The sequence below is a fragment of the Podarcis pityusensis genome (assembly GCF_964106645.2).
Source record: "Podarcis pityusensis genome assembly, chromosome: 7".
Classification (NCBI taxonomy): Eukaryota; Metazoa; Chordata; class Lepidosauria; order Squamata; family Lacertidae; genus Podarcis; species Podarcis pityusensis.
This window is the reverse complement of record NC_138031.1, coordinates 61333947-61354141: the sequence shown is the minus strand read 5'-3', so window position 1 is coordinate 61354141 and position 20195 is coordinate 61333947. Positions and strand designations below refer to the sequence as shown.

The window sequence follows — 20195 nt, the reverse complement described above, 5'->3', positions numbered from 1 at the left end:
CCTGAAAATTAACATTTTGTCCAGATCTCTGAGGCCCATTTCACTTGGAATAACCATCACAGCTTGGTCACTTTGTGCAATGCTTCTTTTGTGTGTACTGGCTTGAGACATGAATGAGCTGCTGCCGTGCAGTTTTCTCTGTGCGGCTATTGAACACGAACGGGAATTTTGAGCAGTGGCATGAGTACAAACGACACACATTGAAGGCCAGTTCTCATGGCAAGCTGCTCCATAGGAACAGTTCCCCACACAGCAGCTGCCGCAATGATACCGTTCCAAACAGCCATTTTGTGTCCAGCGGGCCTTTTAAAAATTATCACTATTATTATCAAAGCACAGTGCCATAGTATCTGGTCTCTCAGCCTCACAAGGCTAGCCTGAGACATTTTGTTTCCTGAGATGGAGAACAAGATGGCACACACATTCCACATACAGAAGATGAGTGTACTGGCAACCGAATCTTAATTCCACAGTGAAAATGGGACAGTGTTGTCCATCATACCTAAGGGAAAGTGTAGGATTCTCAAGTTTGGAGTGGGAGGTACAAAGCAGGATTCAAGGCACGTTCAGTTGTGCCTTATAATTAGGCAGACTGTGCTGGCCAACTCAAGTGACAAATGCTAGGGGTTACCTATTGCTTCTTGCCCCCAGCATTTGCCACCTGAGGTGGCTGGCTCACTCTGCCTAATGATAGGGCCAGCCCTTAAGCTACAATTAAGTAAACTATTAATTAAACGTAGAGCTCAGTTGGTGGAGCACTACTTAAATTAATGAAAGTGTGTTAAAGTACTTCTTCTGAATAAGCCCCACTAAAACAAAAGGCTATACATTTCCCGTTCGTTTAAATGAATCCTTGCACAAACCACATCTCCAGAGCCAGCTCCAGAACAACACACTATTTTGATTGTTGGCATCTGTCTGTCTCAAGAGGCAGTGGACTTTGGGGATGAAGTCAAATCACTGTGTTAGCAGCAGTGAAGTGACCTCCCCATGGCACAAGCCTACGAAGTATGACAAGACCCCCCCTCTCGGCCTCACTGATGTGGTCCAAAGGAAAGTAGAGCAATATGTTTGGCACCAGCTTGGCTGGATGGAGGTGTATAAAGCGCTATCCAACCATCTTAGGGACTCCATGTCAGATTTGTGCAGGGTTTACCCCTTAGACTTCTCTTCTCCTAAAAATTGTCCTATTTATTAATGAACAGATAAATTTAGCCTTTCAAGCTCAGTTCTCTTTAAGACAACCTTTGTGTTAATTTCTTTTTTTAAGTTTCCTCTCTTAGATAAATAGACTAAGGGTTTTCCCCCCCAATGTATTACCGCATGAAAGATGCATCTTTTGTAGCTTCTTCTCACACCACTCCAGGAACGTATATGCTAAAGAACCATGTCACTGACCCACACACATGGCCTCCTTCATGAACACGTTACCAGGCTGGTGAGAGGCAAGCAGCTCCCACACCAATATGGTAATATGTATTACTTTGTCCCCTCCGCCCCTAGGAAGAGGAATGAAGTGAGAAAATACCATTTCAAATACTACAGAAATGAATAAAATAAAGAGAAAGAAATCAACAATCATTTTTATGTAGAGCTAGGTTGCCACCCCCCACTTCCATCTGGAAAACAGCAAAACTGTGAAATAATCGTTTCTTACTATGCTTTCATATTGCAATCTAAAGCATCACGGACAGCCTAAAAAGCTTTGATATGTCAGAGGCAATGGGGTGCTGCATTTGTCTTCTAGAAATTCACTGTGGGTAGTATTTTCAATAAATTCATTCATTCAGGCACACTGTATCCTCAGCCACCCTCTAAAGTAGGCCTCAGATATCAACGTCAATGAAAAGACCTCTGTAATAGAGGCTGGGATCTTCTGAGGTTGCTCTCACCAGGAGTTAAGAATATAGTATTGTACACAATTCTCTGTTTGGGCTGTGCAGTACAGGCATACCTTCCTTTATTGTGTGTCACAGATACTGTGATTTTTACAAACTGAAGGACTGGAGGAACTGCTGCTGCTGGGTTGGAGATGAGGCTACAGGGGCCTGTCCTCACCGCACAGCGGCTCCTGAGGTTCCTTAAGAGGATGCTGGTGCAAATGTTTTTTGTTTTTAAAAAGATGATGCCATTGGCACACTTAATGGACTACAGTATAGCGCAAACAAAACTTTTATATGCACTGAGAAACAAAAAGAATGCGTGACTCGCTCCATTGCGATATTTGATTTATGGTGGTCTGGAACCAAACCCACAATATCTCTGAGGTATGCCTGTACCAAGGAGGGCAGATTTAGCACAACAGGCAAAACGCACAGGACCGCTTTGGGGAAAAGCACAAGGGGCATCAAACAGATAGGACAGTGTATCGTCCAAAACCGGTTTGAAGCAGTTACCTTTTACAGCTTTGAAAAAAATATGTGATAATAAACAATTTCAACTGAAGTAAAAGATACCATTTTGGAATCAATGACTTGAAGAATTCAGCGTAAAAGAAATAAAGGAACAGTAAAGCAAATCTGAAAGCTAGTTTTTTAAGAAAAAAAGAAAACGCAAACCAAGAATCAGAGAGAGAAGCGACTGCAAGATAGCTGGTAAGTGTTTTGAATGAATTAAGATGGCAGGGAAACAGAAAATGCTTCCCTTCACTGAGAGGCCTGCATGTCTCTATGCGTAGCAGCATGGCTGCATAGATGTTCCTGCAGGGAGCTCAAATATCTGACTATGGAAAGCAAAAAGCTGTGGCATATTTCCAATTGTGCAACCTCATTTGATATTGTAATGCATGTCATTCAGAACAGCCCTTCATGGCTTTTGCCTGAAGCGTGGGCAGCCCTCCAGACAGACTCAAGAAATATTTTTTTCCAATGTGACACATGCTCTGAAGAGGCCTCTTACAGCGGTAACACATGACCCAGTAATGGGGTGCTGACCCTCCAGAGCAAGCATTATCTGACAATAGATTTAATCCTCTGCTAAGCACAGCAATTCAAAACAAAAACCAAACACTCCCCCCCTCCTCCCAGCTGTATCCAGATACATTCTACTCCTACAAGCTCTGCTTGGCTTGTACAAAAGCACCTTCGTAATTGCCTGCAGAACTCTGATCGGGAGTAATTAATTTTACTTCAAAATATAAACATCTTGGGGGAAATTACACTGTATAACACATGGAATAATCTGCTGACAATGAAAGACAAAGGAAAAATCAGACCAAATTGAAAGCCTAATGAATAATTTATTTACACCCCAAACAAAAACACTTAACTTACAGTATTTAAGAAGAAAACCTTATGTGCTTCCTTGATGCTCTCACTCTGTATGCCTCAAAATATAAATGTGTGAAATTGCACAAATTTCACCCTAACTTTAGAGGTCAGAGTAAAATTTATTTTCAATAAAATATAAATTGACCCAAGAGTAAAGAGTCAGGAATGTTGTTCCTAAATGTTAAAAATTAAGCATGATCTATTAGTTTTTATTGTCTTGCCTTTTTATTGGTTTAGATATAATTTTATGTTCATGGGCATTTTGGGAGATGCTTAAGGGGGCTTTATCCAGCACAGAGGATGTGGGATACATATAAACTCAAGTAAGTAAAATGAATACACATAAAAGCCAAGTTCTGACCATTTATGCCATTTGCTTTCATTTATACTTCCTAACTTCAGAAGCAAGGAAGGATCTTAAACCTGAAAAATGATACTTTCTACAGGAAGAATGGATCCCACCAAGCTACTGCCAGAGAGAGTTATGCCTGCAGCAAAAGAATGAGCAACCATTTCCTGCCCAATATGTCAAATTCCATGTTGCGCTGCATAGTTGGAACAATCAAAGATGGTGGAACTGCACGCATCAGGAATGCTGGTCATGGACTTCAAAATGAGGAGAAGGAGAAGAAAGGAAAAGCTCTTAAACGCAATAAAGCAATAGGAAAGAAATCTGAGCCTGCCTGTCATACGAGAGATTCAGTACATGCAACTTACCGTATTTTTCGCCCTATAGGACGCACTTTCCCCCCTCCAAAAATGAAGGGGAAATGTTTGTGCGTCCTATGGGGCGAATGCAGGCTTTCGCTGAAGCCTGGAGAGCGAGAGGCGTCAGTGCGCACCGGCCCCTCTCGCTCTCCAGGCTTCAGGAATCTATCCGCAAGCCTTGCAAGCCCAGCGAGAGTTCCCGCGGGCTCGCAAGGCTTGCGGGCAGCAGCCTGCAGCCCAAAGCGCCCTCCGGAGGACGCCCCGTGCTTCGGGCAGGTGTCTGCAAGCCTTGCGAGCCCATGGGAGTTGCCGCCGGGCTCGCAAGGCTTGCAGATAGCAGCCTGTTCTGGGGGCTGGGGTTGGGTGAAGCTTGGGCTGGGGGGGAGAAATATTTTTTTTTAATTCATTTTCCCCCAAAAAACCAAGGTGCGCCCTATAGGGCGAAAAATACGGTAGATATTGAGAAGAGTGAATCCCTAGATTACTATTTGCAGTTAAATTATGTAAAACAGCAGCATTTCTCACATCAATAGCTGCCATTCCTCACATGTGCACATATTTCCATATACTTAGCAGCACATCTTTCAAGATGATATCAATGATCTTTCTCACAACTATAACTTGAGACGCACACGGTAGCTGAACTTAAACACAATCGGTGATCGGTGTTCGTGTAATGTGAATATGGACTTTCCCAAAGGCTAGCAATGTGGAAATCAGGCTTCACCCAAATGTTTGTGAGGTAGGTTAGGCTGAGAGGGAGCAGCTGGCCCCACATCACCAGTGAGAAGTGTAGCTGAGAAGGGATTTGACACTAACTCTCCATCCACTACATCATACTGCTGCTGCCGTCGCCGCAACCGTTTATTTCTAGCATTATTAAAAACCCTGGAGCTACAGCTCTAGAACACTGTTAAGACGGACACATAAAAGTGTGCTTATTCCCTTATGGGGACCAGTGTTTCCCAAACTGGGGTCTCCTGCTGTTTTTGGACTACAACTCTCATCATCCCTAGCTAGCAAGACCAGTGGTCAAGGGTGATGGAAATTGTAGTCTGAAATCAGCTGGAGACGCAAGATAAGACTAAAACACTGGTCCTGTCCTTTGAGAAAAGGCAGCAGAGCCTTACTATCAAAACAAGCAGAATCCAAATTAAGTTCAGTCCAACCAAAAGTGACAGCTGGCACTACAGTCATTGAACACCAATGAGGAGACTTCCTTTTTGAGAGTAGACATTCATGTGGACTACAAAGTGGGGTGAAAGTTTGCTATGACTGGTTTCCTCGCTTGCTATTAGTATTTTCATCTGAAAGCAGAGCTGGTTGGCTGTGGTCTGCAAAGAGCAAATATTCAAACAAGAGGAGCCAATGTTAGCAATAATGAGAAACATCACAGTCAGGTGCCTCTGTCTCAGAACAGCAACCAGACAACTTTTGTCCCCAGCCTAGTGTTAAGGTTTTCAACCACAAACTTGGGACTCAGACGGATGCTGGGCAGGCAGAGTAAACTTGTTAGGGTCCTTTCACTCAACAAGCTACAACATTAGGGTTCAGGTGCTTCCTTATAAAGAGTCAAGCTTGAAAATAAGCTGAGCTTCCCCCGACCCCAGCCCCCAGAACAGGCTGCTCCCGCCGGGCTCCCAAGGCTTGCGGATAGCTTCCTGAAGCCTGGAGAGCGAGAGGGGTCGGTGCGCAACGAAAGCCTGCATTTGCCCCATAGGACGCACACACATTTCCCCTTCATTTTTGGAGGGGAAAAAGTGCATCCTATAGGGCGAAAAATACGGTACATATGGATATATACCTTTAGGTGACAGGAAGAAGTCACTTTGTTGTCCTGCCACTTTTTCTCATGAAGTAACACAATGGGTGCTGCCCTAAGCTGAAGGAGGGTGGGCTAGAATTATAATAAGTTCTAACACTGTAATAAGATTGTTTATTTAATTAACGGAATATGAATCCACACAATCTTTCTTTCTGGTCCAGGCCAGCCCGTATATCATTCATTCTGTCCCCTGTTCCCACTTCTTCCTCTGGCTTCTGTCATGCAGTTTCTATATGCTTCAGTAAGTCTCCCCCAGTCTTTATCCAGTAAGTCTCTCCCTACTGTTATGTTAAATGTGCTTCTTAAAACCCTTTCCTGGACCACCATAGTACTATATTCACTGCTGCTTAGTGCAGCAATCTTCTGAAAGTGGCTTGGAGGTGTGCATTCAGCTTGCATATTACCCACAAAAAGAAAAGGAAAAGATCACAAACCAAAAACCTGTGATAACATCCCTTAGAGGCTTGCTATAAAACCCACATTTCTAAATGTCTGTTTATTATTCCTGAATTTCCTAGATACAGTAATTAAAAACTAAGATAAATGAGACTTCTGTTAGAATTCTATACATTTAAAAGCTTTCATTTCAAAACTGGAATAGTCTATCTATGGTTGTTCCCATTTAATAAAAAGTGAAGACTTTTGTGAAATCTTTTATCCCTGGCTTTAGGTCATAAACTTGAGATTGAAAGTTTGAAATGTGGGTAGTATTATTGCTTAAGCCTTTGAGTATTTTTATATCCCACTAGCTCATCTTAAAAATAAATGAAACGCTCTCCAAATAATTACATTTTAATATCCTTTCAGGAAACAAAGTACCCTGAATGAAAACTGGTGTATAGAAAAATGGTGTATAGAAAAACCCCAGATGGTTCTTGGGGTTTCAGCACCATATCATGGCATGTTTGCACATAACCAAGAACCCCACAAGCACACTCAGAAGTTGTTTGTAATCATTAGTGTGGTGGCCACCCAGAAATCCAACCATGACTTTTATATGCTACCTTTTCTCTGCATGGAAAAATTCAGTGCGATTACAAGACAAAATGCTATTTGCCTCACATTACATGTCAGCATTTTTGCTATTGCCAATTTGAGAAAAATGTTGGTGTAATATCTTTCTGGGAGGGGAAGGAGGATAGTGGAGGGTAGTGTGGTTGTAAGTCACTTTGAGTTGCCTTGGGCAAGATAAAGCAAGTAACAAATTTAATAAATAATAAAATAATACTAATACAGTAGAGGAGTCACTTTGAAATTATTTTGCCAGTCATCATTGTCTCCATGTCAAAATGCCTTGCTAGCATAAGTAGGCTTATATCTAACTGACAGTACCCCCATGACAAAATAAATTAAAATAAAATAAATTATTCACTAGCTGCTAGCCAGAGGTTTGCAGTACTGCAGAGCACAGCTTTAGTATTGTCACAAAATGGCCCTCTACCTATAGGGCCAAACTGCAACACCAAATGACAGATCACAACACTGGACCTCATAAGGCTAATGAGAATTTAACAAATGGGAACACAATTGTTTTCTCACAAATTATATAGAGGAGAATGGGACAGATATGTCCAGCTCCATAAGGTTAGATGTTGAGCACAACAAAGAAAAACCAAAACATATCCTCAGAAAGTATGGTTTGAAGTGGTCTGCAAACTACAGTTTCTATTAACTTCGATTTTGGCCAAATGCCTGAATTAGCAAAGCATAGCTGCAGTTGTTATCCCACTTCTAGGTGCCAATAAATCTACAGAAAGGAGAACTAAACAGGCAAAAAAACAAAAAACCCCAGCTAGCCAACTCTAAACCATGGCTTGCAGTTTGCCAGTTATTTGAAAGCTCAAGTCATGGGTTGCGCACTAAAACCATGGCTTTTACAAACCATGGTTTGTCAATGTCCAATGTCTTTCATAAGACGAACGTAGAGAGCACAAGGAAATTAATGTGGGTAATATCTATGTCTGTTATCTAAGTATTTTTGTTGTTTACTCAAGTGATGCCCATGTGTTTTCAAGAGCAGTTTTTCGTGGTTTTTCGTTTTAAGGGAAAATGCCTTGTTTTATGTGCTACTTTGCTGAAGGATACAAAATACAGCCTCATGAATAAAAGCCAAGGATGGTTACATTCTATACTTCAATTTTACAGCAGTCTATTTCATGTCTAAAGCAGCATTAGAAAGAAAGCTATTTCCCGTGAGAATGAGATTCTCTCTTTCAAAGAGACCTCTGAAAAACTGATTATCACGATCTCAAACCCAAGGCCTAGGCTTATTAAAACCGTTGCTGAAATACCAGATAGTAACATTCAAAATTACAGCACATGTTCCCTTGGGCTTGCTGATGTGTTATCCTGTTTCCCAGAGTGAGAAAGACTCCCACTGAATGCTACAAAGGGTTTCCTGACATCACACAAAAATATCCCCTTCTGATTTTAGTGTTCCCACATGGTGGAACAGAAACAAAACGAACAAAGGCACATTGTAGAAACAGGACAGTGGTCATTCTATACCCTGTGAATATCCAGAGGCAACAAAGCAAATACCTAGTAAAGAAAATATGTAGCTAAGTTAACTCATCTGTTTATTAAATTTCATCCTTCTAAATCACTACAGCTGAGAAGATGACATGGGTTTTGTTAAGACATAATGCCAAACCATGGTTTGATGTTTCAAAAAGAGAAATGAATCTCACATACACCAAAAAACTGATGAGTTTATACAATTATTTATACAATGGCCCCAACGTGTTTTGGCCCAAAATGCTTCGTCAAGGGCCTATTTCCTTGTTTTTAATTAATTCATCTCAAGTTTCTGTTGTCGAAAGAAAATGGCAAAATCTTCACTGAGCACCTTGTATAAAGACCATCCCTTTATGTGCTCTACATGCAGCTACCCTTGAAGATAGTGAAGAACTGAAATTGGCGTAGAATGTGGCCACCAGGCTACTGAGCGGCATTGTGAACTGGAATGGCATGAATTCTTGAGGAACTGGACCAGCTGCTGATTTGCTACTGGGCCCAATTAAAATTTTGACATTAGTTTATAAAGTGCTATATGGTTTGGGACATGCATAATCAAAGGAGTACCTCTCTCAATATTTAGCACCTCGGACCCTTAAGATCTGTGAGAGTGGTCTTCCTCATGGTCCTTCCTATGACTGCAATATGCAGTGACCCAAGATAGGGCCTTCTTTGCTGTGGCACCCTGGTTATACAACTCCTTCCCACTAGAAATATGACCGCGCCCCCTCACTGCTAGCTTTTCGTCACAAAGTGAACATGTTCTTGTTTCATCAGGCATTGGGGAGTTGGGAGCAAATGATTTTAATATATGTGTTTACAGTCCTGAGATTCTGTGCACAGGATTTCAGCCAGTGTCTGTCAAAGGCTCCACTGTTCTGCCATGGGGTAAATAGACCGTGTGTTATGTTGCTGTTCAAGGCCTTGTATCACATTCCTCTGGACATACAGCAACACATACTCTACCTCACTCATCAAATTTTCCCCACAATACTATTCCTTAAAAAAACCCTCTCTGCTTCATAAGGGTTCAGACTGATAGTGCAATTCATTCACAGAAGTCTAAAGTAATTCTATAGGGACACAGGTGGTGCTGTGGTCTAAACCACTGGGCCTCTTGGGCTTGCCAATCAGAAGGGTTGGCGGTTCGAATCCCCGTGACAGGGTGAGCTCCTGTTGCTTGGTCCCAGCTCTTGCCAACCTAGCAGTTCGAAAGCACGCCAAAAAAAGTGCAAGTAGATAAATAGGTACCACTCTGGTGGGAAGGGAAATGGCATTTCCATGCACTGCTCTGGTTTCGGTGTTCCGTTGTGCCAGAAGCGGCTTAGTCATGCTGGCCACAAGACCCAGAAAAACTGTCTGCGGACAAACGCTGGCTCCCTCGGCCTGTAAAGCGAGATGAGCGCCACAACCCCAGAGTTGTCCGCAACTGGATTTAACTGTCAGGGGCCCTTTACCTTTACAGTAATTCTGACTCTGCAATCTATGTATGTCTTTTTAGATGTAAACACCACTGAGTTCAATAGAACATATTTTCATGTTAAGTGAGTACAGGATTGTAGCTGAAATCATGCAGAATTAGCAAAGTTATGCAAATTAAGAAAACCTTCCTACATTTTGTCAGTTTGTAACACTTCAAGGCCAGACCCATTGTGTTTCACTGGTGCAGTTTGTATTTTCTTAGTGCAGTTCTTGATGTAGATGTGCTCCCTTGTGTGTGAGCTGTTCTGAGAATGAAAACTGGGTTAACCCACTTTTCATCAAGTCTACTTGGAAGAAACCAGACACTATAAAATCTCAGTCATGCTCTGTAACCTGGCACTCCCTCAAAGCTTCCCAACATACAGTTGTTGTGCATTACGCCTTCAAGGCCTTTTCTGCTCCCTGTAGACTACAGAGTAAAAACACACACAATGGAATAAGAAACCTTCCTTAAAGAAACTGTTTGACGGAAGATCAAGGAAGCAGAGCCATACAGAAAGCTGAAGCTGTTGTGTGTACTTGTCTAGGAAAATTGGTATGGTTTGCTGCTAAAACGTGACTATCTTTCAGATTGATATTTATTACTAAGCTGAGAAAACTGAGGGAGTTTCTTTTTCAGATGTGAGATGCTATAAATTGACCGCGCACTAGCTCTTCTGTAGATAAACAGCTCACATCCTTGTATCTTTATTAACAAACACCCAAGTTCTCAATGAGTAAGTGCTGAAATATGACGCATCAGAAATGATGCAACGTACAAGCACAAGGAAAACTACACAAGCAGCCAGATGCTGTTGTAATATGCTGGTAAGCATGCAGTTATGCAGACATTTGGGAAATACTCTAGATAGGTTGGGTAACTGCTGTGGTTGTCAAACGAAAGCTAAATAAGAAGGTATACAGTGACATTTCTCCTCCTTTCGTTTAGTGAAAATATTTGTTAAAAGAATGCTCCAGAATATTCTGCATGAGGCTCAACTAATTTGAAAAGGGTAATTTTTTAATGATTGCCTATGCAATACCCAAACATGAGCAAATATAGACGGGCATTTTAGTTATGCAAGTTATTTAAGTTATGCAAATGTATGACCACTGCAGCAAGAAGACAGTCATCTGTATCACTTCTCCATGCAACAAAAACAATTTTACCACTCCGCTGCTTCCACGAGTTTCCAAACCGGTGCACTTCTCTTCATCATAAAACCGTACATCAATTCTCCATTAGTCTTTCGATCATGGTGAGAGACTGCAATGCTAGACTACATAGACGTGATCTTGCTCAGGAAGAAACAGGCTTCCAAAAGAGGTTGCCAGAAACATGGAAAGCAAGTTCCTTCCCCCTCAATGAACTGACTGCTCACACAGTTGTATGATGTGACACATAACAGGGAAACAGAAGGGGGAAAGCAGGCTCCAAGAAACTTCTGCTGTGACTCCCAAACATAGCACACAGAGCTGGAGCAAAGACGATCCGCCAAGAGACTTACCATTCACGCCTTTGAGACTCCCATTGATGCCATCCCCATGCTGCCTCTTCTGCGCATTCTTGAATTCCTTTAGGGATAAGTAAAGGACTTTTCGTACCACCCTCTCCTCCGACCATGGAATCCCATCGCTATCATCCTAATAGGACAAGAAAAAAAGAAACGAGACATTTTACTTAATATTTCAAAACATGCACATATACGTTATTCTGGCTGCCAAAATGAGTTTTCAGCTTTTTCAAAAAACAAACTTTTGGGGTTGTTGTGAAGACAAAATACCACTGTAAGGTATATAGGATAATGGATGGGATTAAAAAACATTCTTTTGAAGAAATAAGCAAATAAAATGAAACACGCAAAAATGTAAGACTTCTGTTTTCTTGGCTTTAATTTTTAATAGAAGAGAGCAATAAATAAGTCATATTCAAAATTTGCTGGAGGTGCAAAAAGGAGAATGGAACATTTTACCATAAGTGGCAGACATTTAGTTGAGCACAAAAATACTGGAAGATGATTATTAGAATAATTACAGAAATATTGAAATATGAAGTTCCCTTATCACCACCAAAAAGAAGGAAGATAACAAACTTAAACCCTATAGGCGGAATTCACCCAATGAACCCCATCAGTGGCAGCCCTGCCAAGAACACCCTCTTGCGCGATGGGGCTTCCCCCCCCCGCTCCACTTCTGCCCCCCCCCATGTGTTCCTGCACCTCCTGAAATTGGCTGGGTTTGTGTGGGAGAACCCCTGGGACAGCACATGGGGGATGGGGGTTGTTCTATCTGGCAAACTGCAGTGCTTGCGTAGACAGAACAATTGTAATAGCGCAACACTGAATTCCACCCTATTTGTTAACATCTGCAAGGATGTTATTGGCTGAAAACATGTTACATTACTGCCTCCCTGGAAAGAATGGTTTAACAAACTTGGGGATTTGGCTATGATGGCAAAAAAAACCCCTTCTTATCTAATAACAACAACTGCAAGTGAATGCAGGCATAAATTCTGGGGAAACTGATTGCCTTCTACATTATTGCCAATAATTATCTCTGCAAAAGCAAGTTCAAATAGGTCTTTAGGTTTTGTAAGAATAAGGCTGTAATTTTATGTTAATTCATGCGTACTTGCATAATATTGTGATGCAAAGTATTTTTTGGAGCAGGGTTTTGTTGATTATTCATAATTATTGTCAAATTATTAAATAAATTAAAAAGGGTGGGGGGGAGAGTAGACTAACAGGCCCGTTAACTTCAATGGGTATATTCTGAACTGAATTTAGCTGGATACAATCCATATAAAATACTAATCTTTTGCTATCATGTTTCCTATGTTCCAATTTCCCCATTCTGCCAACATGTTTTTTTGAAAACAGTTCTTTGCCCTAGAGTTTCTCAAGGGCTGCACCACAGCCAAGTGAGAAAATTAGAGTTTTTTGGATGACCTTCATTTTGGAAAACATGAGCCAATTCACTAACACAGTTCAGTAAGAAATCCAAACACCAGTATCAATAACCCATTCCAGAGGGTAAGAAAGTTTACACGCTGCATGACAAGTATGGTCAATAAGACTGCAACATTTTTTTAACAAAAACAAAAACCTATTTTGAGCGAGATACATCCTGGATACTTAAGGCTGAAAGCAATCCTCTGATCACTGAGCCCAAATGTTTGCTTTCAGTTCTGTGACAGATTACTTGACTGCCTGAAAAGGAAAACAGGCAGCAAAATAGTAGTGATAGCAAAGCAAGTTAGCAATTTGGCAGAAGACGATCATTATACACTGGGGAAACACTACTGCACAGTAACAGGAGAAAATTATGCCTAGATTCCTTTGAACATGAAGCATATGCACATTTGAGCCAGAACGACAGCATCTGTGGAAGCGTTCTCAAGGCAAGCATGCCCAAACAAAAATTAGAACGTTTCTTATTTTCTTGCACACAGCCAGCCCCCACCAGTAGGTTCATCACAAGCACGGAAATGGGGAAATTAACCACAAAAATGATATCTGAAAGACAATCCCTTCCCAGCAAATAACCTTGAATATTCATAAAGTATGCAATAGAAACTAAAGAAGCACCACACGAGAAGCCCACCTTGCAGTTCCACCCCACATCACATCAGTCCTTGGAAAACTGGATTAAAGCTGCTCAGTGTCAAGAGTCACGGAATTGGAAGGTTTGTTGTTGCGGTGGTTGCCTTGTTGTTGAAATAACCTAAGTGTCAGGTCCAAGGTTTTCAAAATCTAATGATAATCAGAGTCACAACTTGGTCACATCCATATGAGACATGTTAATGGGGTATTTCACATATTTTATTGCTGCACTGAGCTATGTCAAATTTTGTGCGCTGTCCAAACGCAGGCTTCTGGTTAAACTCTCTCCTCGCTAATTTTGAGGTGGTTAGTGTGCACAGAAGTAAAAAAAGACTGGAGATAAGTAGAGGAGCAGATGGCCAGGAGTCTGAAGTCAGAGCTTGGCTAACCAAGTTATGTGAACCACGCCAGTAAGTCTTAGTGTTAACTAATAATTAAAGTTAGCACTTATATAAGTCAATCAAAATAGGAAATGTCCATTTCTGTTAGGAAATGCTTGGCATGATTAAGTCAGCGAAAGGCCATGGAAGGGCGATACATGATGCTGGAACTTGCTCCCAATCCCTTATTCACGGTTAAGAAATTGGAAACATGAGGTGTACCTTGTTTGACCCAGTGTGCAACTACTGCTTGTTTGTTTGTTTGTTTGTTTGTATGTATGTATGTATGTATGTGTGTACGCACAGATATACACACCACATGCAAAAACAAAACAATGAAAACAAAGCACACACAATACTTTTCATAATTTCTACTTCTCGGCTGAAAGAGCACAACACACCACTTTTGCTATTAACCTGAAATAAGCTCAAAGATGAGTTGTCCTGTCTCTCCCCCCCCCCCCCCCGCAAAAAGCACATTTCTGCTCCTATTAAAGCCGTGTAATGCTTCAGGCGCTTCACACACAAAAATGAAAACTAACGACAAGACCCTGCTCACATGCTTGCAATCTAAATACTGCAGAGCACAGGGAGATGAGGACGATGCAAAGGGAGATTAGCAACGTTATATGGACAGGGTCTTCATAAAAGTTTGCAATCATGATTACACATCAGTGAAAGCGATTTTTTCTTTTCGGTATCTGAAAAAAGAATGCATGCTTATCTAAGATGTGTTTCACGTAAAATTCTAGCAGAAAGCAAGAAACCTACAATTTAATTAACTAGCCTAAAATCTAATTAATTAGGACGTGAAGAGAGAAAACGCAGCCGTTTGTATTGTTTCACTGACAGAGTGAATTCTGCTGATAGGATTAATTTTTAAATTATTCCTGGCACACACTGAGCAGCAGAGCTAGTGACCTACGAAAGGTACAATCCATCTTCTGGGACATCGCCGTCTTCAGTCTAACACAGAGGACACTGAAAAGGAGACTCAAGTGAAAGGTATTTCTGACATACAGTTTGCCTTGGTTGTGGACAATTTGTCATTTAAAAGTTGAATTAGAAGGAGATTATTGCTGGTTCCCCTTCTGTAGATACTGGAAAATACAGCTGCTAAGCTGATATAATTCCTGGTGGTGTAAATCTATGTAATATCAGATCTGGAAAATACAAGCAAGTTCAGCTAATCTAGCTCCCACTCTAGATCCGAAATGCAATTTTCCTGTTTTATCACTGAGGTGCTTTTTTGGGGGGTGGGGTGGGGGTGGGATTGTGGTGTGTGTTTTCATTTTGCTTTGTTTTCCTGTATGTCACTTTGAAACCCTTATATATTTAAATGTAATTTTAATTAACACCACCAACCAAACACCTACTATTTTCACACACACACACACTTCTAATAGTATGTTTTCACACTCAAGTACTGCTAAGCAGAGTTCATTCCCATATTTATGCTAGGCATCTTCACATCATTTGCACTCTTCACATCATTCTTGCACTGACTTCTGATTCGTGTCCAGCCCGATTCAAAGTGCTGGTTCTGACTTTTAAAACCCTAAATGGCTGAGTCAGTAAAGCACGAGACTCTGAATCTCTGAGTTGTGGGTCCGTGCCTCATGTTTGGGAAAAGATTCCTGCATTGCAGGGGATTTGGACTAGATGACCCTCGTAGTCCATTCCAACTCTACAATTCTCCAATTGTATGATACTGTCTGCCAGTTGAGATCTTCAAGGTGGTGTTCTGTTGTGCATGCCAGAAATCAGGCTGGTAACAATGTATTTTAAACTTTGTATGTTGCTCTGGCACCATGCTTCTGTATTGTGCTAACTTGACTTAAAAGACCATGAGTTTCTGCCTTAGTTTCCTCCTGTTAAAGACATCAGCAGATTTAAGGTTAAGACTAGCCTTCAGCAAACAGGAGCCAGAGTCCAATGTAGCAAAGAACCTCTAGAGGAGAAGCTAGGCTATTTGTTTTATTGTATGTATACAGCTTGACAACAGTGATTATTTTATTTGAAGAGTGAGTTCATAAGGTACTGCGATAGCTTGGAGCATGTATATTATGACTCAGTGTTGTCTGGCAAATTTCCAGTTCTGTTCCTAGAGACTTCCCGAGCAAACACCTCCTGACCCCATTTCTCGTGCCAGGTCTTCAGACAGCAGAATCACCCCTGACAAAAATTAAACAAAAATAAAATGAGCGTTTGTAATCACCTCTCTGAATAGGCTGAGCACAGCGCTTACTGAATAAATGAGCATTTATATGAGTGCAGTCTCCAAAGGGCCCTCCCACACACTGAATTAGAAGTACCAGAGAGGGAAAATGCTTCCAGCCTTCCATGCTAAACCTGACAGGAAAAGCTGCACTGCATGTGAAAAACCTAACCTTTGGGATTAAAGAAGAACAGCTCTGCTCCCCTCCCACAAAGCCATTTTTAAATGTAACTGGAGTCTCTTACCTGTGGGTGAGAGTACATCCACAGCTGGAACAAAAGGAAGCATCTACATTCAAAAGCTACATTACAAGCAGTGACCTATTTGTGCAGGGATTACATTTTGAGGCACTGTGTGCTTATTGAAGTCGCATATAATCGGAACACCCATTGAAAGCCTGCAGACACCCCGCCCCGCCTTTTGATGATGTTTTTGGGTCACTACTGGGTTTGGTGCAAAGGATGTGTGTGCAGTCACACACATTTTGGACATGCCTAAAGCAGTTGCTGCCTTTCCTTAGATGAATGGATGTATCATGACTGGAATCTGCAGTGCTGCTCAGGCATGCCCAAGGTCTTGCATGTGCCCAGTGGGATTTCCCCCCTCCCCTTATTCTCACTACCACTTCTCAAAATAATACTTAGAATTCGTGAAATGCTTTTTAGCGTATTCAGAGTACATAATTTACATCGGAATGGTTCACACACCACACAAACAACCAGGTTTTGGGAGACTGGATCATGGCCTCTTTGCTCCTCTTTGCTGTTGTTCTCCAGCTATGCCATTCTGAAATCTACCTGTTGTATAGTAGGCTAGCTACTACACACACATCCCCCTCTATCCTTAGATTGCCTTCTATCACTGTGCCATTGAGAGCGTGCTCACTTATGGCTTATGTGTGTGGTACGGAAGCTGTACTACCCAGGACAGGATGGGGTTGTGCAGGGTTGTTAAGGCAGCAGAGAGCATTGTTGGCTGCCCACTCTCCACCTTAGAGCAGATTTATGCCACAAGGTGCCATAGGAAGGCACTGGACATAGTAAAAGATCCATCGCATCCTGGTCACTGTCTCTTCGAGCTCTTGCCGTCGGGACGGAGATACAGGACGATGAAGACAAGAACGAGCCGTCTTAAGAACAGCTTCTTCTCCAGAGCGATCTCGGCCCTGAATGGGAAGCCCGGACTTTGAAAGTCATCTAATCTCCATTGCTGTATTATACTGTATTGATTAATTAGTGTTTTTATGGAGCAGTCAATTAATTTCGTTGTCCCCGAAGGGGGCAATGACAATAAAGATATTATTCTATTCTATTCTATTTGCAGAAATGTTACTTGTGGCACTGCACCCTAGACAGTATCAGAGGGTGGTGACCCCAAAACAAGCATTTCCTGTTGTTGCCTCTGTACTGTGGGATGCCCTCAACTCTGCCATGCATAAAGCAGCAACCATCCATTGCTTCAGATGTCTTGTGAAGGCATATCTTTTTGCACCAGCTTTCCCTGACGCAAAAGATTGGACCCCGCCCTACATGTTTGAGTAATTTCTGAATTTCTATTTAATTTACTTGTATATGTTTCTATACTGCTGTTTTATTGGCTAATACTGAGACACGGTTTAACTTAGTGTTATGTGCAAAGTGGGCCTCTGACAATGAAGCAATTTCCAGCACAGCATTCACAGTCTACCCCACGACTGCACTGCAGTTTGCAAACATTTGATTCCAGAAACTCTGCTGGATTGGGCAGGTCCACCACATATGTAAAGTACAATATAAATGTAAAGTCTTAAATGAATTTCCTTTATTTTCACAACTACTGACATTAAAGGATGTTTACTCTAGGTAGATGACCAAATACAAGGACTTTGAGAAGTCTCCCAAATCCCTTTCTCACATGGTCTTTAGCTCCTCTGTTATATACTGTTATTTATAGCAAGAAGGAACCAGTTCCTTAACATTTGCAGAATACAATGATATAAATGTTTACAATGCAGTCAAAAGGTCTTGTGCCGTTCGTTTTGACACTAGGAGTGGAACTTAAACCTTCTATTTGCTGGAGAAGAAACACGGTTGTCCTACCCATGCTCAACTGTTACTATAATTAGTTTTACAGCTACAGATAGGTAGCCGTGTTGGTCTGCCATAGTCAAAATAAAAAAAAAATCCTTCCAGTAGCACCTTTAAGACCAACTAAGTTAGTTCTTGGTATGAGCTTTCGTGTGCAAGCACACTTCTTCAGATACACTTCAGTGTATCTGAAGAAGTGTGCTTGCACATGAAAGCTCATACCAAGAACTAACTTAGTTGGTCTTAAAGGTGCTACTGGAAGGATTTTTTTTTTATTTAGTTTTACAGCTGTAGAGCCATATCCTGGTGCATATGAAGAACACCGGGAGAAGCAACAACTATAGAAGCTTGTTCATTCATTTCAACAGACACTCCTAATCCATACACACAGAGAAACATGTGGGAAGAATCTTATAGGTCAAGTACATCCTCTGCATGTATAAAATTTCCTCCAGTGCCGGGGCCCTCCAGTTAAAAGAGCTTAAGTAGCAAGGCTGGGAAAGAGCGCTGCCTAAGAACATGAACAGCAGCTGTCAGTCAGGAATCGACAGCATGTATTTAATAACTTGGTCTCACTCAGAATAAGGCATCTTTATATGTTCCTACATGCGCAGACTGGAACCCTCTATTCAAATAAAAGGGCAGACTGCATATCCAAGTACATGTAGCTCTCCAGAATGAGGCTTAGGTGAAGAGGCTGCTTTAGTTAATGTGCGCCCGATATTTATAAAATAAGGCACACAATGCCAGTGGTTTTCTTGTAGGTTTTTCAAGCAAGTTACTGTAAAAAAAAAAAAATCCTTAACCCAAACAGTAAATCCAGACTAACTGGTGTTGACATTTCCCCATTCATCAAGGGAAAAGGATTAAAATTGAAAGGTTTCTCCTCTGGAGACAGTAGCTTGAGTTCAGCAACTTCCCTAATGCACCAGCTAATTGAATTGTTATTTTGAAATCTAATGAATTAATCATCCAGAAAGAAAGCAGCTCTGTGAGCATGTGTGTGTGTAGATATAGATAATACACGCCCACACCAAATGTGTTTCAGAAGCAGAGTCCCACACCTACAGGGGCTTTCCCATTCCTTTCTACCTCCACAACAGGGAATCTCCAAGCATACATTTCATTTTAAACAAAAGGAAACGGAAACTGCTGTGCACAAGGATTTGAATCATGCCTGGTTTGTCCACAAAAATAAAAGCACAGTAACTGAAAGGTCCTACCTTTTACACATTTTGAGGGTATGCCAAGTAACTGTTTTCTCTATAACAGCACTGAACATGAAGTGTTAAGGGAGGTGGGGAGCATTTCCCAGAGAAGATGCAAACAGAAAGGTGGGGGGAGATGTTGCCATCACTGCTGGGGGTTTTGCACTACAATTGCTCTGCCACTTTGGGACAAGCAAGTGATCTTCAGGAAAACTGGCACAATCCCTGTGAAGATTGCGTTTGCAGATACGTTTATTTATAAACCCCATCGCCCCCATCCTTAATCAACCTGGAATGCATGCAAAGCATTCCAAAATATTTAGCGTGTGTCCACAATGCTCTATTTTACACATGCCGGCAAGGTAACCTGCCCCCAAACCATCCTATGCCATAGAGATGAAAACCTAGGTGTAAATCCGCCAATTGAGCCACACTAAAAATAATCAAGAGGGCCTCATCATCTAAATAAATAAATTGAATAAAATAATTCATGTGACTTTCTATATCTTAAGATTGAATACTGCCAACATACCTTGAAAACAGCAACCTTTGTTTCTTTAAAAATGCAGCAAAAAACCCCACAATTACTACAAAGCACAGTCCTGACCGTCTGGGTATCTAGCCACTGACAGAGGCTTTAGCCAAACAAAATCAACTGAACAGCTGCCAGGTCTGCTCTTTGAGGGTGGGGTTATGTCAGACATCTAATATAATAGTCAACATATGCACATGTGCTGTATGACATCCATGTTTATGGCTCAATGTAGATCTATAAGATCTGTTAAAATATAGAGGCAATGCTTCATTCCATTGCTGACTGAAGGGCTTTTATTACTCTGAGGATAATCAAGACCCTGTGCAACATTTCTTTATTGTGCATCTGGACAGAGGGCAAGATTCAACTAAATACATGCCCTAGTGACAACAAGTGCAATGTCCTG

At 41.4% G+C, this 20195-nt stretch overlaps 1 protein-coding gene across 2 annotated transcripts in view; it reads right to left on the bottom strand.

Moving 5' to 3' along the window:
* Window positions 1-20195, bottom strand: part of JARID2 (jumonji and AT-rich interaction domain containing 2) — a 188483-nt gene that overhangs the window by 81113 nt on the left and 87175 nt on the right. For both annotated transcript variants that reach the window (XM_081015274.1, XM_081015273.1), the window contains exon 2: window positions 11289-11424. In XM_081015274.1, the coding sequence (XP_080871400.1) occupies window positions 11289-11424 (136 nt within the window). The remainder of the gene's footprint in view (window positions 1-11288; window positions 11425-20195) is intronic.